Raw genomic sequence first — 14,818 nt, forward strand, 5'->3', positions numbered from 1 at the left:
AAAACCAGGAGAGGAGCAAGAAAGTGGCATAAAAGGAACTCTGTTGACTTTCCTGCCAGACCTATTCACAGCCTTCATTCATGATATTAGACCTTATCTGGACCGGCTGAAACTCAGATAGCACTTGTTAAGTTCAGCGCTGAGCTGAGCTGTCTGTTTGCAGCTTCTTTTGCTGAGAGTTTCTGGCAGGGGAAATGTTTAGAAAATATTAGCCTCAGTTTTTAATATTTTTCATTTTTACTGAAACCTGTTGTACTGGTTTGTCATCTCTTTGGGAGATACTTGTGCAATTTCAAAAAGAAGAGATCTGTTTTGGAAACGACAGACTCATTATGTGAATGTGAAGATGTTGTGATCTGGAAAGACTTATCTCCATTTACATAATAATCCCGTGGCCAAACAGCAGTTGTGTTGCTTGCACGTGTGTGTGTGTGTGTGTGTGTGTGTGTGTGTGTGTGTGTGTGTGCGTGCATGCCTTTATGTGTGAGAGCATACACCTGTGTGCACATACCCTCTACCTCCAGAGACAGCAGCAGCAGCAGCAGAAGGAGGAGGAGGAGGAGGAGGAGGAGGAAAAAGGAGGAGGAGAAAGGAGGAGGAGGAGTAGCACAGGTACACTGGATATTCTCGCTGGGTTTGAAGAGGGTGGAGATGAAGGGGAGAAACCCGGAGAGCAGCATGGCAACATAAAACCTTATAAAGAATGAGGCACACCCCAGCGGGCAGCTTCAGTTCAGCGCCTCCATGACAGCAGCAGCAGCAGCGCCTTGCAGCAGTCATGCTCAGCCTCATGAAATTACCACAAGTCTTCACCATCAATCAAGTGCCCAAAGTAAGTTCATCTTCACTGTATCTTAACTGGACATTTCATACGCTCAGACTGAGCTGGACTCAATTAGGAGGTCGAGTGTTGAGGAGGGAAATTAAATTAAATTTTCATCGCCACACTTTTACATGCTTTAATGATCAAAGAACTCTTTATTCTTCTCATACAGTCTGTCTGAATGTACCTGTATTCACCCTCTGTCTGAAACACTCCGTTTTAGCTCTTTTCAACAGAATTGCATTACTAGGCAACAGCTTTGGTCCATGTTTAGTTCCTGTCAGCTGATGTCATTCACATACACTGCAACAGGAAATAGACTGGGATACGTTCAGACAGTTTACCTTTAAAAACTGTGAAATGGTCTACATGTTGTGTAGCTGTGGCGTCACAATCAAAGAAATCCTGACGGTTCATTTAAAGACAGTTTCTGAATACTGGATGTGTATTTCAATGCAGTATTTATATAGCACTTGGACCTGAATAATATATGATACAATTGAAAATCATCACTAAATAAACATGAGAATCTTACTTTTTCTAATATGGGACCTTTAAAACTTCAAGTCAAAAGAGTAAAAAGTAGTGTATTCATTTTGCCCAGAGAGTCACACTTTGACTTACACCTTTAATGGTTCACTTCATGAAATAAACATTGATTACTCCTGTGAGTTTGAGAGGGCTGCTGCAGAAAATATTGGCGCTTTGTACAAAAACTGCCAATATAATGTGACGAAGTCCTCCTAAATCAGTGGTTGATAACCATTTTGGCTTGAAACCCCAGAAAGATTAAATCAAAAACATAATCTTGACCAACAAAAAACCTCTACTTTTCTTTCTAATAACTGTAACCATTTTATTTTGGGACTCCTTGGTGGAACCCCTCTCAAACAAGCAACACTTGGTCCACTGAGATTTCCTAGTCTTGAGTATTTTGCTTCGTTGAGCGACTTCTTCTGCCTCCAGAGCAGGAGAATAATAGGTTTCACAAATTTGTCAAACCGGCTGAGGACTTACTAAGAGTTTCCTCTCTCAAGGTTTTCCACGAGGACAGCATCATCTCCGGCTACCGACACCCCCACAGCTCAGCCACCGACTGCATCCTGAGCCTCTTCCAGCTGACCAATGAGACGCTCAACATCTGGACCCACTTTTTGCCCACATGGTAAACACTCTAAATGTGTCCCGAATGCATCGCAATTTTAAGAGCCATAAACGTGTGCTTGCTAGCTGTCGTGTCTTGTAGACCAGCAACATGTGACACACCTGAGGGAATATTCAGTTGTTTTTGTTTTGCAGGCCAGTGGCGGAGTTAGTGAGTTAATTACATTGCATCCTCTGGAATTTTCCAAATTCCCACTTAAGCAAATCAGAGCATTTGTTGTTTTCATACCAGTGACGAGACGTCGCTCGTCTTTGTGTTAAAAGGAATCTTGCACAGCTTGTAGAGCTTGTAGGTGAGACAGGAAGATAGAATTTCAATCTGTGGATTTACAGACTGACATTTTCTGAAGTCTTTAGCTGCTATCACACATAGACCGAGGATTAATTATATCAGTTCTGGCACATTGCCGACTAAAGGCTACCATTCATTTTTACTGCTCATATCCAGAGTTACAGTATCTGTCTGATTGGTATTCATAGTATCTGTCAGTGGTGCATATTTAGTACCATAAATATACTCTTCAAGGTGTTGGGAGTGCAATGGACTTTTCCTAGTAACGAAGCAGTTGAGGATAGCGTGGGCAGTTGGCATAGGACACGTATGAACTGGAATGACTCAAGCAAGATGAGAATGATTGCACACACAAACAGGTTTGTTTTGAAGACATACATCCCAGCAACCATGTGTGTCCTATTGACCTCCTGCAGTGCCTCCCTGTTAGTGGCCTTGTACTGTATGTGCAGCAGGCATCCAGTCCAACAGGACTCTCATAGTACGGCTGCATTCATACAGTGTATTTATCAGTGTCATTCAGCTCATACATTTACTCAACCTTTTCACCATACATTGTGAAAACATCGATTAATACTGTTTGGTACAACTGATGAAAGTCCACCTCATCACAAAAGTTTGACAACTCCGGAAAGCCTCATTTTTATTGAGTTGAGAGAACAATTGGATTTGTCTATTTATAGTTGTGTGTAGGGCCGCCCCCACTTAGTCAATTAACTGGCCATTTTGGTCTTAGCATCTTTAGTCGATTAGTCATTTTTTAATGGTTTTTTTCATGCTGAACGACTTCTTCCCAATACATTTATGAGCATATTTCTGGTAAACACAAGATTTAAAGTGATGCTTTGCGTGGTTCTTTGTGGAGAACTCAGTTTTACAGATCTGTCGATGAAATCAACTGATTGATTTGTCGACAAAATCTTCGTCGGCTAAGAATGTTGAGGACAGTCCGACTATACATGTGTCTCAGATGAGTCGCGGTGGTCTTCTCTCTGATTAAGAGATTAAAAAAAATCCACTTCTTGTCATCTTTGTAACACATTTAATCCTCCCATTGCAAACCCCGATCCATTGATCCATGTTTGAATGTGGCGGTTAGAAGAATCAGAAGCTGTAGGGCTTAGATTAGTCGCTGTGCGTGGAGGAAGCACTGCTTTACAAACTGGATATCAACTGGTGACAATATAACTAAGCTTTCGGAGCAACTTCAATTTTGTTTGTCTACCTTAAAACGTTCAAGAAGCCCAGACAAAAGAGTAACCAAGTGATGTAATTAGTAATTTAAGGTTTGATGAAACAAACAGTAGAGCTTCTTAACTCAAGACGACTTTGCAGCTTATTGCCTAATTTCTTTGAGTTTTCTCATATTTTTTACAGTGTATTGAGAGACTTAGGATGCAACACCTGTACGAGCAAACAGAGAGGCTGAACAACTGAAGAGGAAGAATGCCAAAGATAGACAAGTTAAAGAATGATTTCCGTATCTGCCGGCTAACATTGATCTGGAGCTTAAAGCAACATTTTTAACTTCCTCCCCAAGTTTAGTGTCTCCTCTCTGTTTGACAACCACAGCATGACCACATGAAGGTTAAATCCAAGACTTCACTGATGCAATTATTTTTTATTTTGTAGATGTGTGTTTATGTGAGTAGATCTCGTGATTTAAAGATACTACAGAGGTTGCTGCCCCCAGGAGCCACGATGCACTTCCTCCCTGCTGAGATGCCAGTTGCTTTGGCTGCATAGCCCAGGGAGAAAGTGTGTATATGTGTGTGTGTGTGTGTGTGTGTTTGTGTGTGTGTGTGCAGGTGGCTGTGTGTGGCTGAGCGTTGAGCATATTCTAAGGCCACATGGGTGTTTGTGTCTTGGGGCTCGGCACAAACCAACAGGCAAGCCGCTAATGAGCAGATCTGTGCTCGAGGCTTATGAGTTGACTCAATTAGTTAACTGCTCAATGACGGGGAAAAGCACAAATAATGATGATTTGTTAATGAGAGGCGTGGAAATGGACACACGAGGCAAAAACTATGATAAGACTGAGCTTTTTGTGTGGAACTGTTATGTCACTCAGAGTTACTAACAAATGCAGGGTTTGATTGAGTGACGCTTTGTTCTGACTACGTTGACAGGTACTGACAGGTACAGGGATGAAATGCTGTGAACATATCAGATGTCTGTCTCGGTTGTCGATATGTGTGTGTGTGTGTGTGTGTGTGTGTGTGTGTGTGTGTGTGTATAAGATAAATATGTAATAAGATCTAAAGAGTACTATCCATGACAATATTGGCATTCTGTTCAGGCCCGCTAGAGAAGGTAATTGGCCATCAAACAGGAAGTTCGTACATCTCTGTTGTTTTGTAGTTTTCATTATTAAGTCTCTTAAGGTTCGATGGTTCAGGGTTTACTTTCACCAAACGGAGCTGCTTGAATGTTCCAGTTTGTTTTGGTTGGTTAAAAAAAACTTTCTTGCTTAGATTTAGATGAACACTCTCGTGTCCGTGCATGAGATATGGAGCCAGAGCCGGGAGGCAGTTAGCTTAGCTTAGCATAAAGACTAGAAGCAGAGGGAAACAGCTCGCACGGCTCTCTCCACATGTTTAGAAATATAACTAGCAACACCTCGGAAGCTTAGCAATTATGTTATATTGTGTTTGCTTGATCCTTATACAAATAGAAATATTGAAATGACAAGTTGTGGTTTTATGCTAAGTGACGTGCTGAAATTATGATGTGTAAATATCATACACCGAATGTTAAGCCACTCTTATATTTTCTCTTATGTACAAATATTCCTGCAATACTACTACTGATACTACTACAGTGGGACAGATAACAGCCTAAATTAAAGATAGAAACTGATCAGCTGTGTGCTTTGTTATCGCTGGCTGCTAGAACTCAGTACTGAGGCAATGTTTTCACTGATTAAATACCTTCTCTTGTAACATTGACTACTTCCATTTCTTAATGCGTTTATGATGCTATCAGACGTATAAAGTAAGACCACACCAACAGTGTTTTGCTTCTCTATCTACCCCTGGTAAGGATGTCAGCATTTCTTCCCCTCATTGAAGTTGAGCAGAGGCTACATACCTCCACTTAGCTCCATGAATCCACAGTTGGGTGACAAACTCAAAGAAACAAACATTATAATGCTCCAAAATCTCTCATAGGTGTGACTGTGAAGGACATATCCTTCACATAGGTGATATACTCTTGAAAGCATCCAGTGACCCCCCTTTTTATATTCCTTTAATATGTCAGTCGTCTGTATATGTTGACACTTATTTGCTCCCTTTTTTGTATTGTGCATGGGACCAATTGCTTGACGTGTGATATGATGCTCAGGTTCCAAAACTGCTGCATCCAATATGATCAAGTTAATGTGACCTGTTCCTCCTGGCAGGTACTTCCTATGGGAAGCAGTGACGGTGGTGTTGGTGCAGACAGCATGGAAGGACTCCTTCAGCTGGCCTCTGGTGCTCTTCCTGCTCACCTGCTGCATTTATCCGCTGGCGTCGAGCCTTGCTCACACCTTCAGCAGCATGTCGGCGCGGGCACGCCACATCTGCTTCTTCTTCGACTACGCTGCCCTCAGTTTCTACAGCCTGGGTAAGTGCATGTGGTTCTCTGTCAATAGGTCCAAGAGCGGCTGTGTGTTATGCACTGAGCACTTACTTTACTATAACTTAACCTCTTAAAAACCCACCTGACCGCCAGGATTGAGGGTCCAGGGTTAAATGATGATCAACAATGTTTTGAATGAAAGGTTTTATTTTCATTAAAATGAAGTGTGTGCCAACTGCTTTTACTCACTTCTGTGACACCGGGAAACATACAGAAGCAGTTTGATGAATATAAAACATTTTACCATAATTTAATAAAACATTGGTCATCTAACCTTAAAACCTAAACCCTAACCCGTTGGCAGGCGGAATACCCCCCTGCCCACTGGCTTGTTAAGAGGTTAACAAGTTAGCGTCAGTAACGGAAACCATGTGCATGTAAAATATATGCATGGAGTGTCTTAAAATGTTGTGTTTAGTGAAACTGTGTATGTCTTTTTAAATTTTAGAGAAATCTGACGATAAAGGGAAATCAAATTTAATCAGATCAAATCAAATATGCTGTCTTTGTCTGTAAACATAGAGGTAACAAAGTTCTGACTCTCAAACAATTAAAAAATAAAAAGACAGCAACAGAGATACTCAAACTGACTGCAGAATATTATTACCAGTATAATCAATCCATACTTTTTTGTGAGGCTTTAATGTTTGGATTCAAGCATTGATGGAAGTTATTGATGGTGTTGCGTTGAATGTCTTTGTATTAAAAACAAGGTTTTTTAATACTCTGTCTTCCTCCTGTACATTTTGTAAATGGTGTTGGACAAAGTATCTAACTGGAGTGTACGCATACTTTTCCTAACATGAAACAAACTGTGTTCAAAATGTATAATTGTGCACTGTTTAATATGTCCTGCTGCAGGCTCAGCAATCGTCTATTCAGCTTATGTTTTCCCGGACAAGTGGGTGAACAGCTTCTTCCACCGGTGCTACGTTCCCATCGCTGTGTTTAACACTGTCATCTGCACCGTCATAGCCTGCTACTCCAGGTATGGTGACAACACAGAGAACAATAAATATCAGTGTTCTCTTTTAGAAAGAAGATTAACCTGCTGGCAAGCATCCAGTTTTAAGTCACAGCGCTTAGCATGCGTTCCTAAAATACAAATCCCCAGAAAGGTGTTTTACTTGCAACAGTTAAGGTAAAATGATCTTTGTTAGTTAAATGTGAACACTTATAATACATGAGAGGTACAAACTGTGCCTGTTAGCATAATAACAGGCTAATATGCTAAATGCTAGATACTACATTTTAGCATGTTCATGCTAAATGTTACACCTCAGCAAATTAACATTTAGTAGCTACATTAACATGCACGGTATCCATACAGTGTTCTCTCATCTCCAGTGTCTTTATTTACTGTTGGCTTCACTTGTAAATAAGGATAACGTTAACGTGTACCTCAAAAGTGTAGTCCTGGTCCAGAGGTACAAGAAGTAGGCTACTCAGATATTTTACGTCAGTAAAAGTAGCAGTACCACATGTATGAATACTCGCTTACAAGTAAAAATCCTTCATTCAAAATTTGACTGAAGTAAAAGTACAAATATTCACATTAAAACTAGTCATTACGCCAATTTCCGAAGATTGTTGGATTATAATTATTGATGCATTAATATGTTGATCCCCTTAATGTTATAGTTGGTAACGGTGGAGCTAATTACTGCACATTATATTCTGCTGAGTTGCTTGTGAATACATGTGTGATCACTGTGGTTGGTAAATAAGGCCGAATAATGCAGTGGTTTTCATCAAATGTGAACTAAAATGAGAAATATTAAGTTTGTAGGACCTTTGTCACTGAGGAGAACACTTCAGTACACATTCTGTCTAAAATCAGCACCGTACCTCCGAACAATTATCACAATGTTATCTCTTCATGTACTGGATTGATGTTGGCTCGGTCTAGCTAATATAGTGTTCTTTTCCTCATCTCTCCCCACTGCTAAGGCTTGGCCTACCATTTGTCCACTATAATCATGACGTCCTAAAGAGGTAAAAAAAACAATGCATTTGTTAAAAATCTGCTCCTATTGCTTCACCATTCTATCATAAATTGTGTTTATCGTGCCTCAAATGATGGCAGCAACAGATAAATGTAAAATCATCCTGTCAAAATGTGTGATTATTGACATGTCTTCAGACCGACTTCATCCCACGGACATGTTTGACTTTTAAGAATTGAGCAACTCTCTGTCTAACACAATGGGTGTTACCTAAGCGTGACGATGGGGACCAGCCCTAAGCAATGATTTAGTCTAATTGTAGTTTCAGCTGGGCTGGTTAGAGGAGCTGACAAAAAGAGTGGCAAAACGTGTTCTGTAACAACCTGACTCACTGACTTTAACTCTTACAAAGTGTTCTGGTATTAAACAATATGGCCATAATAACTCTTTAGATAAAAGAGTTCTCTAAAGTATACCATTTATATGCAGCGCAGAAAACATGACATTTAATTAATAGTTTATTTATTAAATCATTCATGTATTTCAAGTTATTTGAATTACCTTTTTTAAGTGCATGGACCTTTTATAACAGATGTTATCCTGACATTTCCAGCTACTGAACACTTTGTGTCTTTTATTTCAGATTCTCCGAGTGCCAGACTCCAAAGTTCAGCAAATATCTCCGTGTTGTTGCCTTCGCCTACCCCTACATGTTTGACCACATTCCTCTGTTCTACAGGGTAGGACCACATCCGTGAACTTTACACACACACGTGTCTTCACTAAGTGCCACAGATAACATTCGATGTATCGGACATCATTTTTAAATCCAAATCTTTTACTTGAACTTCTGCTTTTTTCATATACATGGCTGTATGTTACTGTAATGTCCATGACAAAGGTTATATTTGATGTGATATGATTTAAAGTAATAATAAGCAGTAGTTAAGCTTTTTTTTAATGCACATAGTAAATGTATGTGAGATATGATATATGCTGTGAATCTGGTCAGTGAAAGAGGAACATTTGACACATTCCCTCTTGAGACTAGAACCACAGTTTTATGCTCCACTAAGAGATACTTAATAAATGTGTTTACACCTCATTAAAACAATTTGAAGGTGATAAAAGTGGTAGAAATGGAGATAGCATTGTAATCTGTTGAATCTGGTCTGTGTGTGTTGTGCCTACAGGTGTTTCTGTGTGTAGGAGACGGCTGCACAGACAATGATACCAACATGCTCCACTACAACCACATCGCCTTGGCTCAACTCACAGGCTTTCTGTTTGCCACACATTTACCTGAGCGCCTGGCGCCTGGCAGCTTCGACTACATCGGTGAGACTGATCTGAGGAGTGTTGTTGTTGTCATTAGCATGTTACACATTGGTTTGTTTGCTCAGTGTGCCAACCACAGCAGAGAAGTATCACATGAGTCTGTTTTGGCGTCTTTGAGTAAATATGATTTAGCTTTACTGTTTTGATTCATTCTCACCGGTCTCATCAGCGTTGTTTCCCGTCACAGCTGGCGGCTGTTTTAAGAAAAACTCTAAAAACCCACTGCACACCACCTGATCAGCACCGAACTGCAGACAGAGTTAGCAATTATCTGGTGATCATAGTGGAGCAGCTAAAGAGACAGATATTTTCCTCAAGAGTAGGTGAAGACCAAAACAGAGCTAAAAGGAGTGCTATACAAACAAATGTTGCTTCGTATTTGCAGGATGTTTACAATAAGTCACAACAACTTGTGGTGATGCTATGTCAGTGGTGTGTTTACAGTTTTTTCACAGCCAAAAATCAAATTATAAATGTGTAAAACCTCTGTGTTTTAAACTTGCAGCAACTTGTCTTATAAAGGTATGAAACAATACAAAAATGGCGTGAGAGGTTTGCAGTAATGATGCATTCATGATGATCCTACAATATTTTCTTGTATAGCTTCTGAATGCAGTGTTTTTAACAGCTCCCTATCAAATGTCACATTTCTTAGACCTCTACACCACTGGAGTCACATTAACACATGAAATGCTTTCTCATTTGTGTTAATCATTGTGAAATAATGCCAATCTATAACCACCTCCACGTTCTCTGTTGAAATCAGTTGGCAGTGTGTTAAAATCAGTTGGGAGTTGTTTCCAACTATGACTTATTTTTTCGCTGTGCCGCCTGAACTCAAACGCGACTCGACTGCTCCCCCTGCAGGTCACAGCCATCAACTCTTCCACGTGTGCGGCATCCTTGGCACCCACTTCCAGATGAAGGCCGTTCAACAGGACATGGTGGCACGGCGCCCCTGGCTCATTGAACACTCCATGCCCATCACCTTCGCCAACTCAGTGGGTGCAGCAGTGCTCTGTGTGGTGGTGAATTTGACTGTCATCTTCCTCTACAGTCTACCTCTCCTCTCTGCTCCAGCCTGTCAAGAAAAGAAACATGACAAAGGTGCAAAGGCAGCCTCAGCCAGGGCCTGCCTCTGCTCCTAAACCTCCGGCTTATTCAATTTCAGCTGGTCACAAGATGTACAGACGTGGGGAAAGAGTGCATTATGGGTGTTATGGGTGTTAAGACGTAACTCTGATGACTGCTGCTACATGTGTGGGTAAACTGAAAATAACGGCGTACGTTGCACAAACATACACTGGAAATTAAACAAAATGTTTGTTACTGTTATATGTAATGAATCTAAATGTTTCTCAGGAAACTGTTTTCTACAAAAAGCTACAAAAGTAGCACACTTGCTACTATGAGGAAGTGCTGTCTATCTTAATAAAAAGATAGACATGCTCAGTTTTATGATTTCCACTCGTGGGGTATGAAGAGACTGTCTGCTGCAGGGAACAATCACTGTGTCAAATTCAAAATGTCAATTTCACTGTCAATTTCAAATTGTAGTGCTGCATTTAGACACTGTGCCTTCTCATCGTTATAGTGCGTGTGCTTGTTCACAGCCTGTTGGATTGTACTGCCTTGTACATCACTCACATACTGACAAACATTCCAAGACAAAGGAGACAGTTATGACAAGGGAAGAAAATGATTTGCTGTTGAGTTTGAGCTGCCTGCACAGTAGGAAGTCAACAAGTTCAAAGTGTAAAATATGTAGCCTGATACAGAGAAAATGTTTTCAGAATATTAACCTCATATGATTGCTGTCTCTGTCCCCTGCCACAATGTGCCTTTGATGCAAAACTGAAAGTATTTTTGTACAATGTTATTTATTTTCAAATAAACTACAAAACAAACTTATCTGTGTGTCATTCTGATGTCAGTTTATTAAAACCGTTTTTTAAAGAATAAAACAGTCAAGGAAAGTCCATTTTGTCTTGTCGGAGATCGTTTAAATTAATTTTTGAATTGAGTGAAACTATCATAAACATAAATACAGTAACATATACATGTATGAGAACAAAAAGCAGGACATAGTGCCATGAAATTATATTATAATTGACAGTGGTACAGGATAATGCTGTGAACTGTTTATAAATTAATATATGAGAAAGAAATGGCACTAAAGTCAAGTCATTTTAATCAATGTGCTCATTTTGTTTTCTTTTTTTGCAATTAAGCAACTAAATGAATATAATGAATAAAGTGACGAATTGTGAGTTTCACGTTCAGTTAGTTGTAATCGAGCAAAGATCCGAGAGGCGGGACTTCCGCTGCTGACCACCCGTGTCATGCTCTGTGATTGGTTGAAATATTAGCGACACGGAAAAACGTTTCACAGAGGGAATTTTCAAATCGAGAAGAGGCGCTCTGTGTTCAGTGGAGAGGAGTCCAACAACACAAACAATGCAGAGACCGTAGTGAGTATTACCGTCTTTGTTATGTACTCAACACGATAAACGGCTAACAATCTACACATATGCATTGTGGTAGCAATATGATCCATATACGTTAGCACACGTAGCGGTTGTTCAGAAGAAAAAGAGTGTTAGCGTCATACTGTTAGCATAGCTCTCTGTCTAGCGCTAACGAGAAGACTATATAGGTCAATATATCGATATATCACAGCTCATTTATCCACCAATGTGTGTTATGTGTCTATGAAAAGGGCTAAACGTTATCCAGCTTTAGTTATCTTGACGTTGAAGAGGCAACTATCATGTTAAGTTCATATTTTTCTTGATCGTCACCTGTGAATTGTCGTTAGCAAGTTACACCTGTGCTAATTTAACGTTAGTTATCGTGACGTTAACGGATACAAAAAGCGAGTACTGTGGGGACACTTTTGATTACACTGTTAGTTATTTTACAAAAGTAATTTTAGACCTAGCTGTGTAGCTTTAAACATATGTACTTTTGGCCTCAGTTCCTATTTCGGGGAATCTTAATGTTTTTACAACTTTTTGTGGAAAGTCTTCTCTGGTCTCTACACGAAGATGCACGAAGCCATAAAGAAATATGTATCTGAGTTTTGTGTGGAGGAGTTTGAGGATGAATTGGACCTCAGAGTGTAAGCTACTAAGGTTCAGGTGTCCACATTGTGTGAGTTACTCAGGTGAATTAGTGATGAGGCGATGTGTCTAATTAATTCAGTGCAGCATGCATTTTTTTTGTGTTTGATGTTGATTCTGTAATTCTTTATCGCTCACAGCAAAGCGAAGACTCCTCGGAGGCCTGGCCAAAAAAAGGCGTCCAACACAGAGAAAGATCCTGTTGGAGTAAGTGAACGTATGAATGTAGTTATTCCAGTTGTGATGGCGTCATCCCCGTAGACCTCATCTATTCCTTCATGTTTGTAGGTTTACTGTCGTATACGTCCACTTGGAGCAGAAAATGAGGAATGTTGTGTCGACATGATCAGCAACTCCACTATTCAGCTACACGCTCCTGATGGCCTTAAAGCCAACCGCAACGGGGAATTCAAAGAGGTAAGTGTGCTGCCCACCTCTCTTTATCAATGTAAAGCAAATCACACTGTCATATTTGCCTATATCTATAACTGGTTTAGTCACAGTAGAGACACGATACTTTCTTCGGCACTAACTGGTATATTACGTGATGATTTACATGTATTGTATGTTTTGTTTCTGTTTTATCCATCAGACGCAGTACTCATTTAAAAAAGTATTTGGTATTAATACTACTCAAATGGAGCTGTTTGAGGATGTGGCCAAGCCTCTGATAGAGGACCTTATTCATTGTAAAAATGGTAAGTGAAGTTCAGTTTTTAATGAGGAACTGTGTAGAATCCCATCCATTGATTTTGTATCCTCTCCAGTGAAAATCACGAACATATCCTCTAAAATAATTGCCCGTCCCACTCCCAACCTGCCAGCCCTCGCAGAGCACTGACCTCAGCACAGCCCTAATCCTCTGTGTGAGACGTGGTTATGTGATTGTGATATTCCATGTTCATAGGTCTGCTGTTTACGTATGGTGTTACTGGAAGCGGTAAGACCTTCACCATGACCGGCTCACCTGGTGAAGGTGGACTCCTCCCCCGCTCTCTAGACATGCTCTTCAACACCATCAGCCCCTTTCAGGCCAAACGATTTGTAAGAAACTTTGCGTATTTGGTCTACAAAAAAATGTACCTTTTTAGGGGATGGATGGTAGTAGTTTTTTTTTCAATCTTTATCAGGTGTTTAAACCAGATGACAAAAATGGGATGGAGGTCCAGGGTCAAGTTGATGCTCTCCTGGAGAGACAGAAGCGAGACAGTCAGCAGTCTGTGCCCAAAACACCATCCTCCAGGTAACTGAGTAACTTTATTTCCCTTTTTACTTTCTATACTAGTTATGGTGTGTATACTACTTATGCAATTTGAGTGAACTGAATGTAAAGTACACGTTCACTGCTGTTTCGTGATGTTGCTTTTCTTTCGGTTTATTTTTCCAGGCAGAAGGCTGACCCAGAGTTCGCAGATATGATCAGCTCAGACGAGGCGTGCAAATATGAGAATGTGGATGAAGACTGTTGTTACAGCGTTTTTGTGTCCTACATCGAGATCTACAACAACTATATCTATGATCTCCTCGAAGACGCTCTGTTTGACCCCATCAGACCAAAGTAAGAGCATTTCAAACCGTTGTATGCTTTTCTTTGAAACACAATGCCATTGTTGTGATTGTCTGTACAACGCATATTTATATCCAGGTTTATTTTTGGTGCATTTCATATAAAGATGGCTCTGCAGTAAATTAATTTAGGGGGAAAACTGCTCTGTCAGCAAATGCACCCATGCAATAAGTGTGATCTGTAAATGTTTGGTAGTTCTGCAACCATTCGTGTCTGCGTGACGACCACTCTGACTGCCTTTCATGCGTGTGCTGAATAAGTTCAGCGAGACACTTTTTTTTTTTTTTTTTTTTTTTGTGTGTGTTGACAAGATGCACTTTTATGAATCCTGTTTTCGTTAGGTGGCTCGGTGGAGGCACACCTGTACGGAACAATGAGTTCATGTATGTGGCCAGTGAACGTACATGAGACAGTTTATTCGTACCCTGGCTGTAGCTGCTGTCACATAGGCCTTCAGTGCATTTCCATCCCATTAATCCAAAGCCCTGTAAATAGCATACGTGTAGCTTTTGTGTCATTTTGGTGGCTTCAAGGATTGGCTCCCTGCTGTTAGTGTGGAGACGCATAACTTCCCTGAATGGCTCAAACTTGCATGCGTCTGTATCCCTGAATGTGTCCCTTTTTAATTGTTATTTATTTTACCGTTAACACTAACATCAAATAACTGTCATTGTAGCTTTGGCTGCTTGTCTCACTAAAGCGACACATCATTGCGTTGCATTCTGTTTTATCATTGTCATCAACTTGTTTCAGAGCACCTCAATCCAAGATCCTCCGTGAAGATCAGAATCATAACATGTACGTGGCTGGCTGCACAGAAGTTGAGGTCAAATCGACGGAGGAGGCCTTTGAAGTCTTTTGGAAGGGTGAGTGGTAATAATTGTGTATGTGTATGTGTGTGTGTATATGTGTGTGTGTGTGTGTGTGTGTGTGTGTGTGTGT

At 40.4% G+C, this 14,818-nt stretch overlaps 2 protein-coding genes across 4 annotated transcripts in view; both read left to right on the top strand.

Moving 5' to 3' along the window:
• Positions 1-673: 673 nt before the first annotated feature.
• Positions 674-11,098, top strand: paqr5b (progestin and adipoQ receptor family member Vb). Its single transcript, XM_031848422.1, has 8 exons — positions 674-832; positions 1,861-1,988; positions 5,683-5,888; positions 6,765-6,891; positions 7,854-7,898; positions 8,493-8,589; positions 9,043-9,187; positions 10,055-11,098. Exons 1-8 carry the CDS (start codon positions 779-781, stop codon positions 10,333-10,335), a joined length of 1,083 nt encoding a protein of 360 aa, XP_031704282.1. The 5' UTR covers positions 674-778; the 3' UTR covers positions 10,336-11,098.
• Positions 11,099-11,563: 465 nt separating this feature from the next.
• LOC116384070 (kinesin-like protein KIF23) overlaps positions 11,564-14,818 on the top strand; it is a 35,715-nt gene continuing 32,460 nt past the window's right edge. For 2 of the 3 annotated variants that reach the window (XM_031848391.1, XM_031848393.1), the window contains exons 1-8: positions 11,588-11,658; positions 12,450-12,516; positions 12,598-12,726; positions 12,902-13,007; positions 13,217-13,353; positions 13,440-13,552; positions 13,697-13,867; positions 14,630-14,742. In XM_031848391.1, the coding sequence (XP_031704251.1) occupies positions 11,645-11,658; positions 12,450-12,516; positions 12,598-12,726; positions 12,902-13,007; positions 13,217-13,353; positions 13,440-13,552; positions 13,697-13,867; positions 14,630-14,742 (850 nt within the window). In that variant the 5' untranslated portion in view covers positions 11,588-11,644. Of the gene's footprint in view, positions 11,659-12,449; positions 12,517-12,597; positions 12,727-12,901; positions 13,008-13,216; positions 13,354-13,439; positions 13,553-13,696; positions 13,868-14,629; positions 14,743-14,818 lie in introns of all 3 variants that reach the window. The other variant, XM_031848392.1, reaches the window with a different exon arrangement.

Source organism: Anarrhichthys ocellatus, unplaced genomic scaffold, assembly GCF_004355925.1.
Source record: "Anarrhichthys ocellatus isolate YVR2014 unplaced genomic scaffold, GSC_Weel_1.0 scaffold8, whole genome shotgun sequence".
NCBI lineage: Eukaryota > Metazoa > Chordata > Actinopteri > Perciformes > Anarhichadidae > Anarrhichthys > Anarrhichthys ocellatus.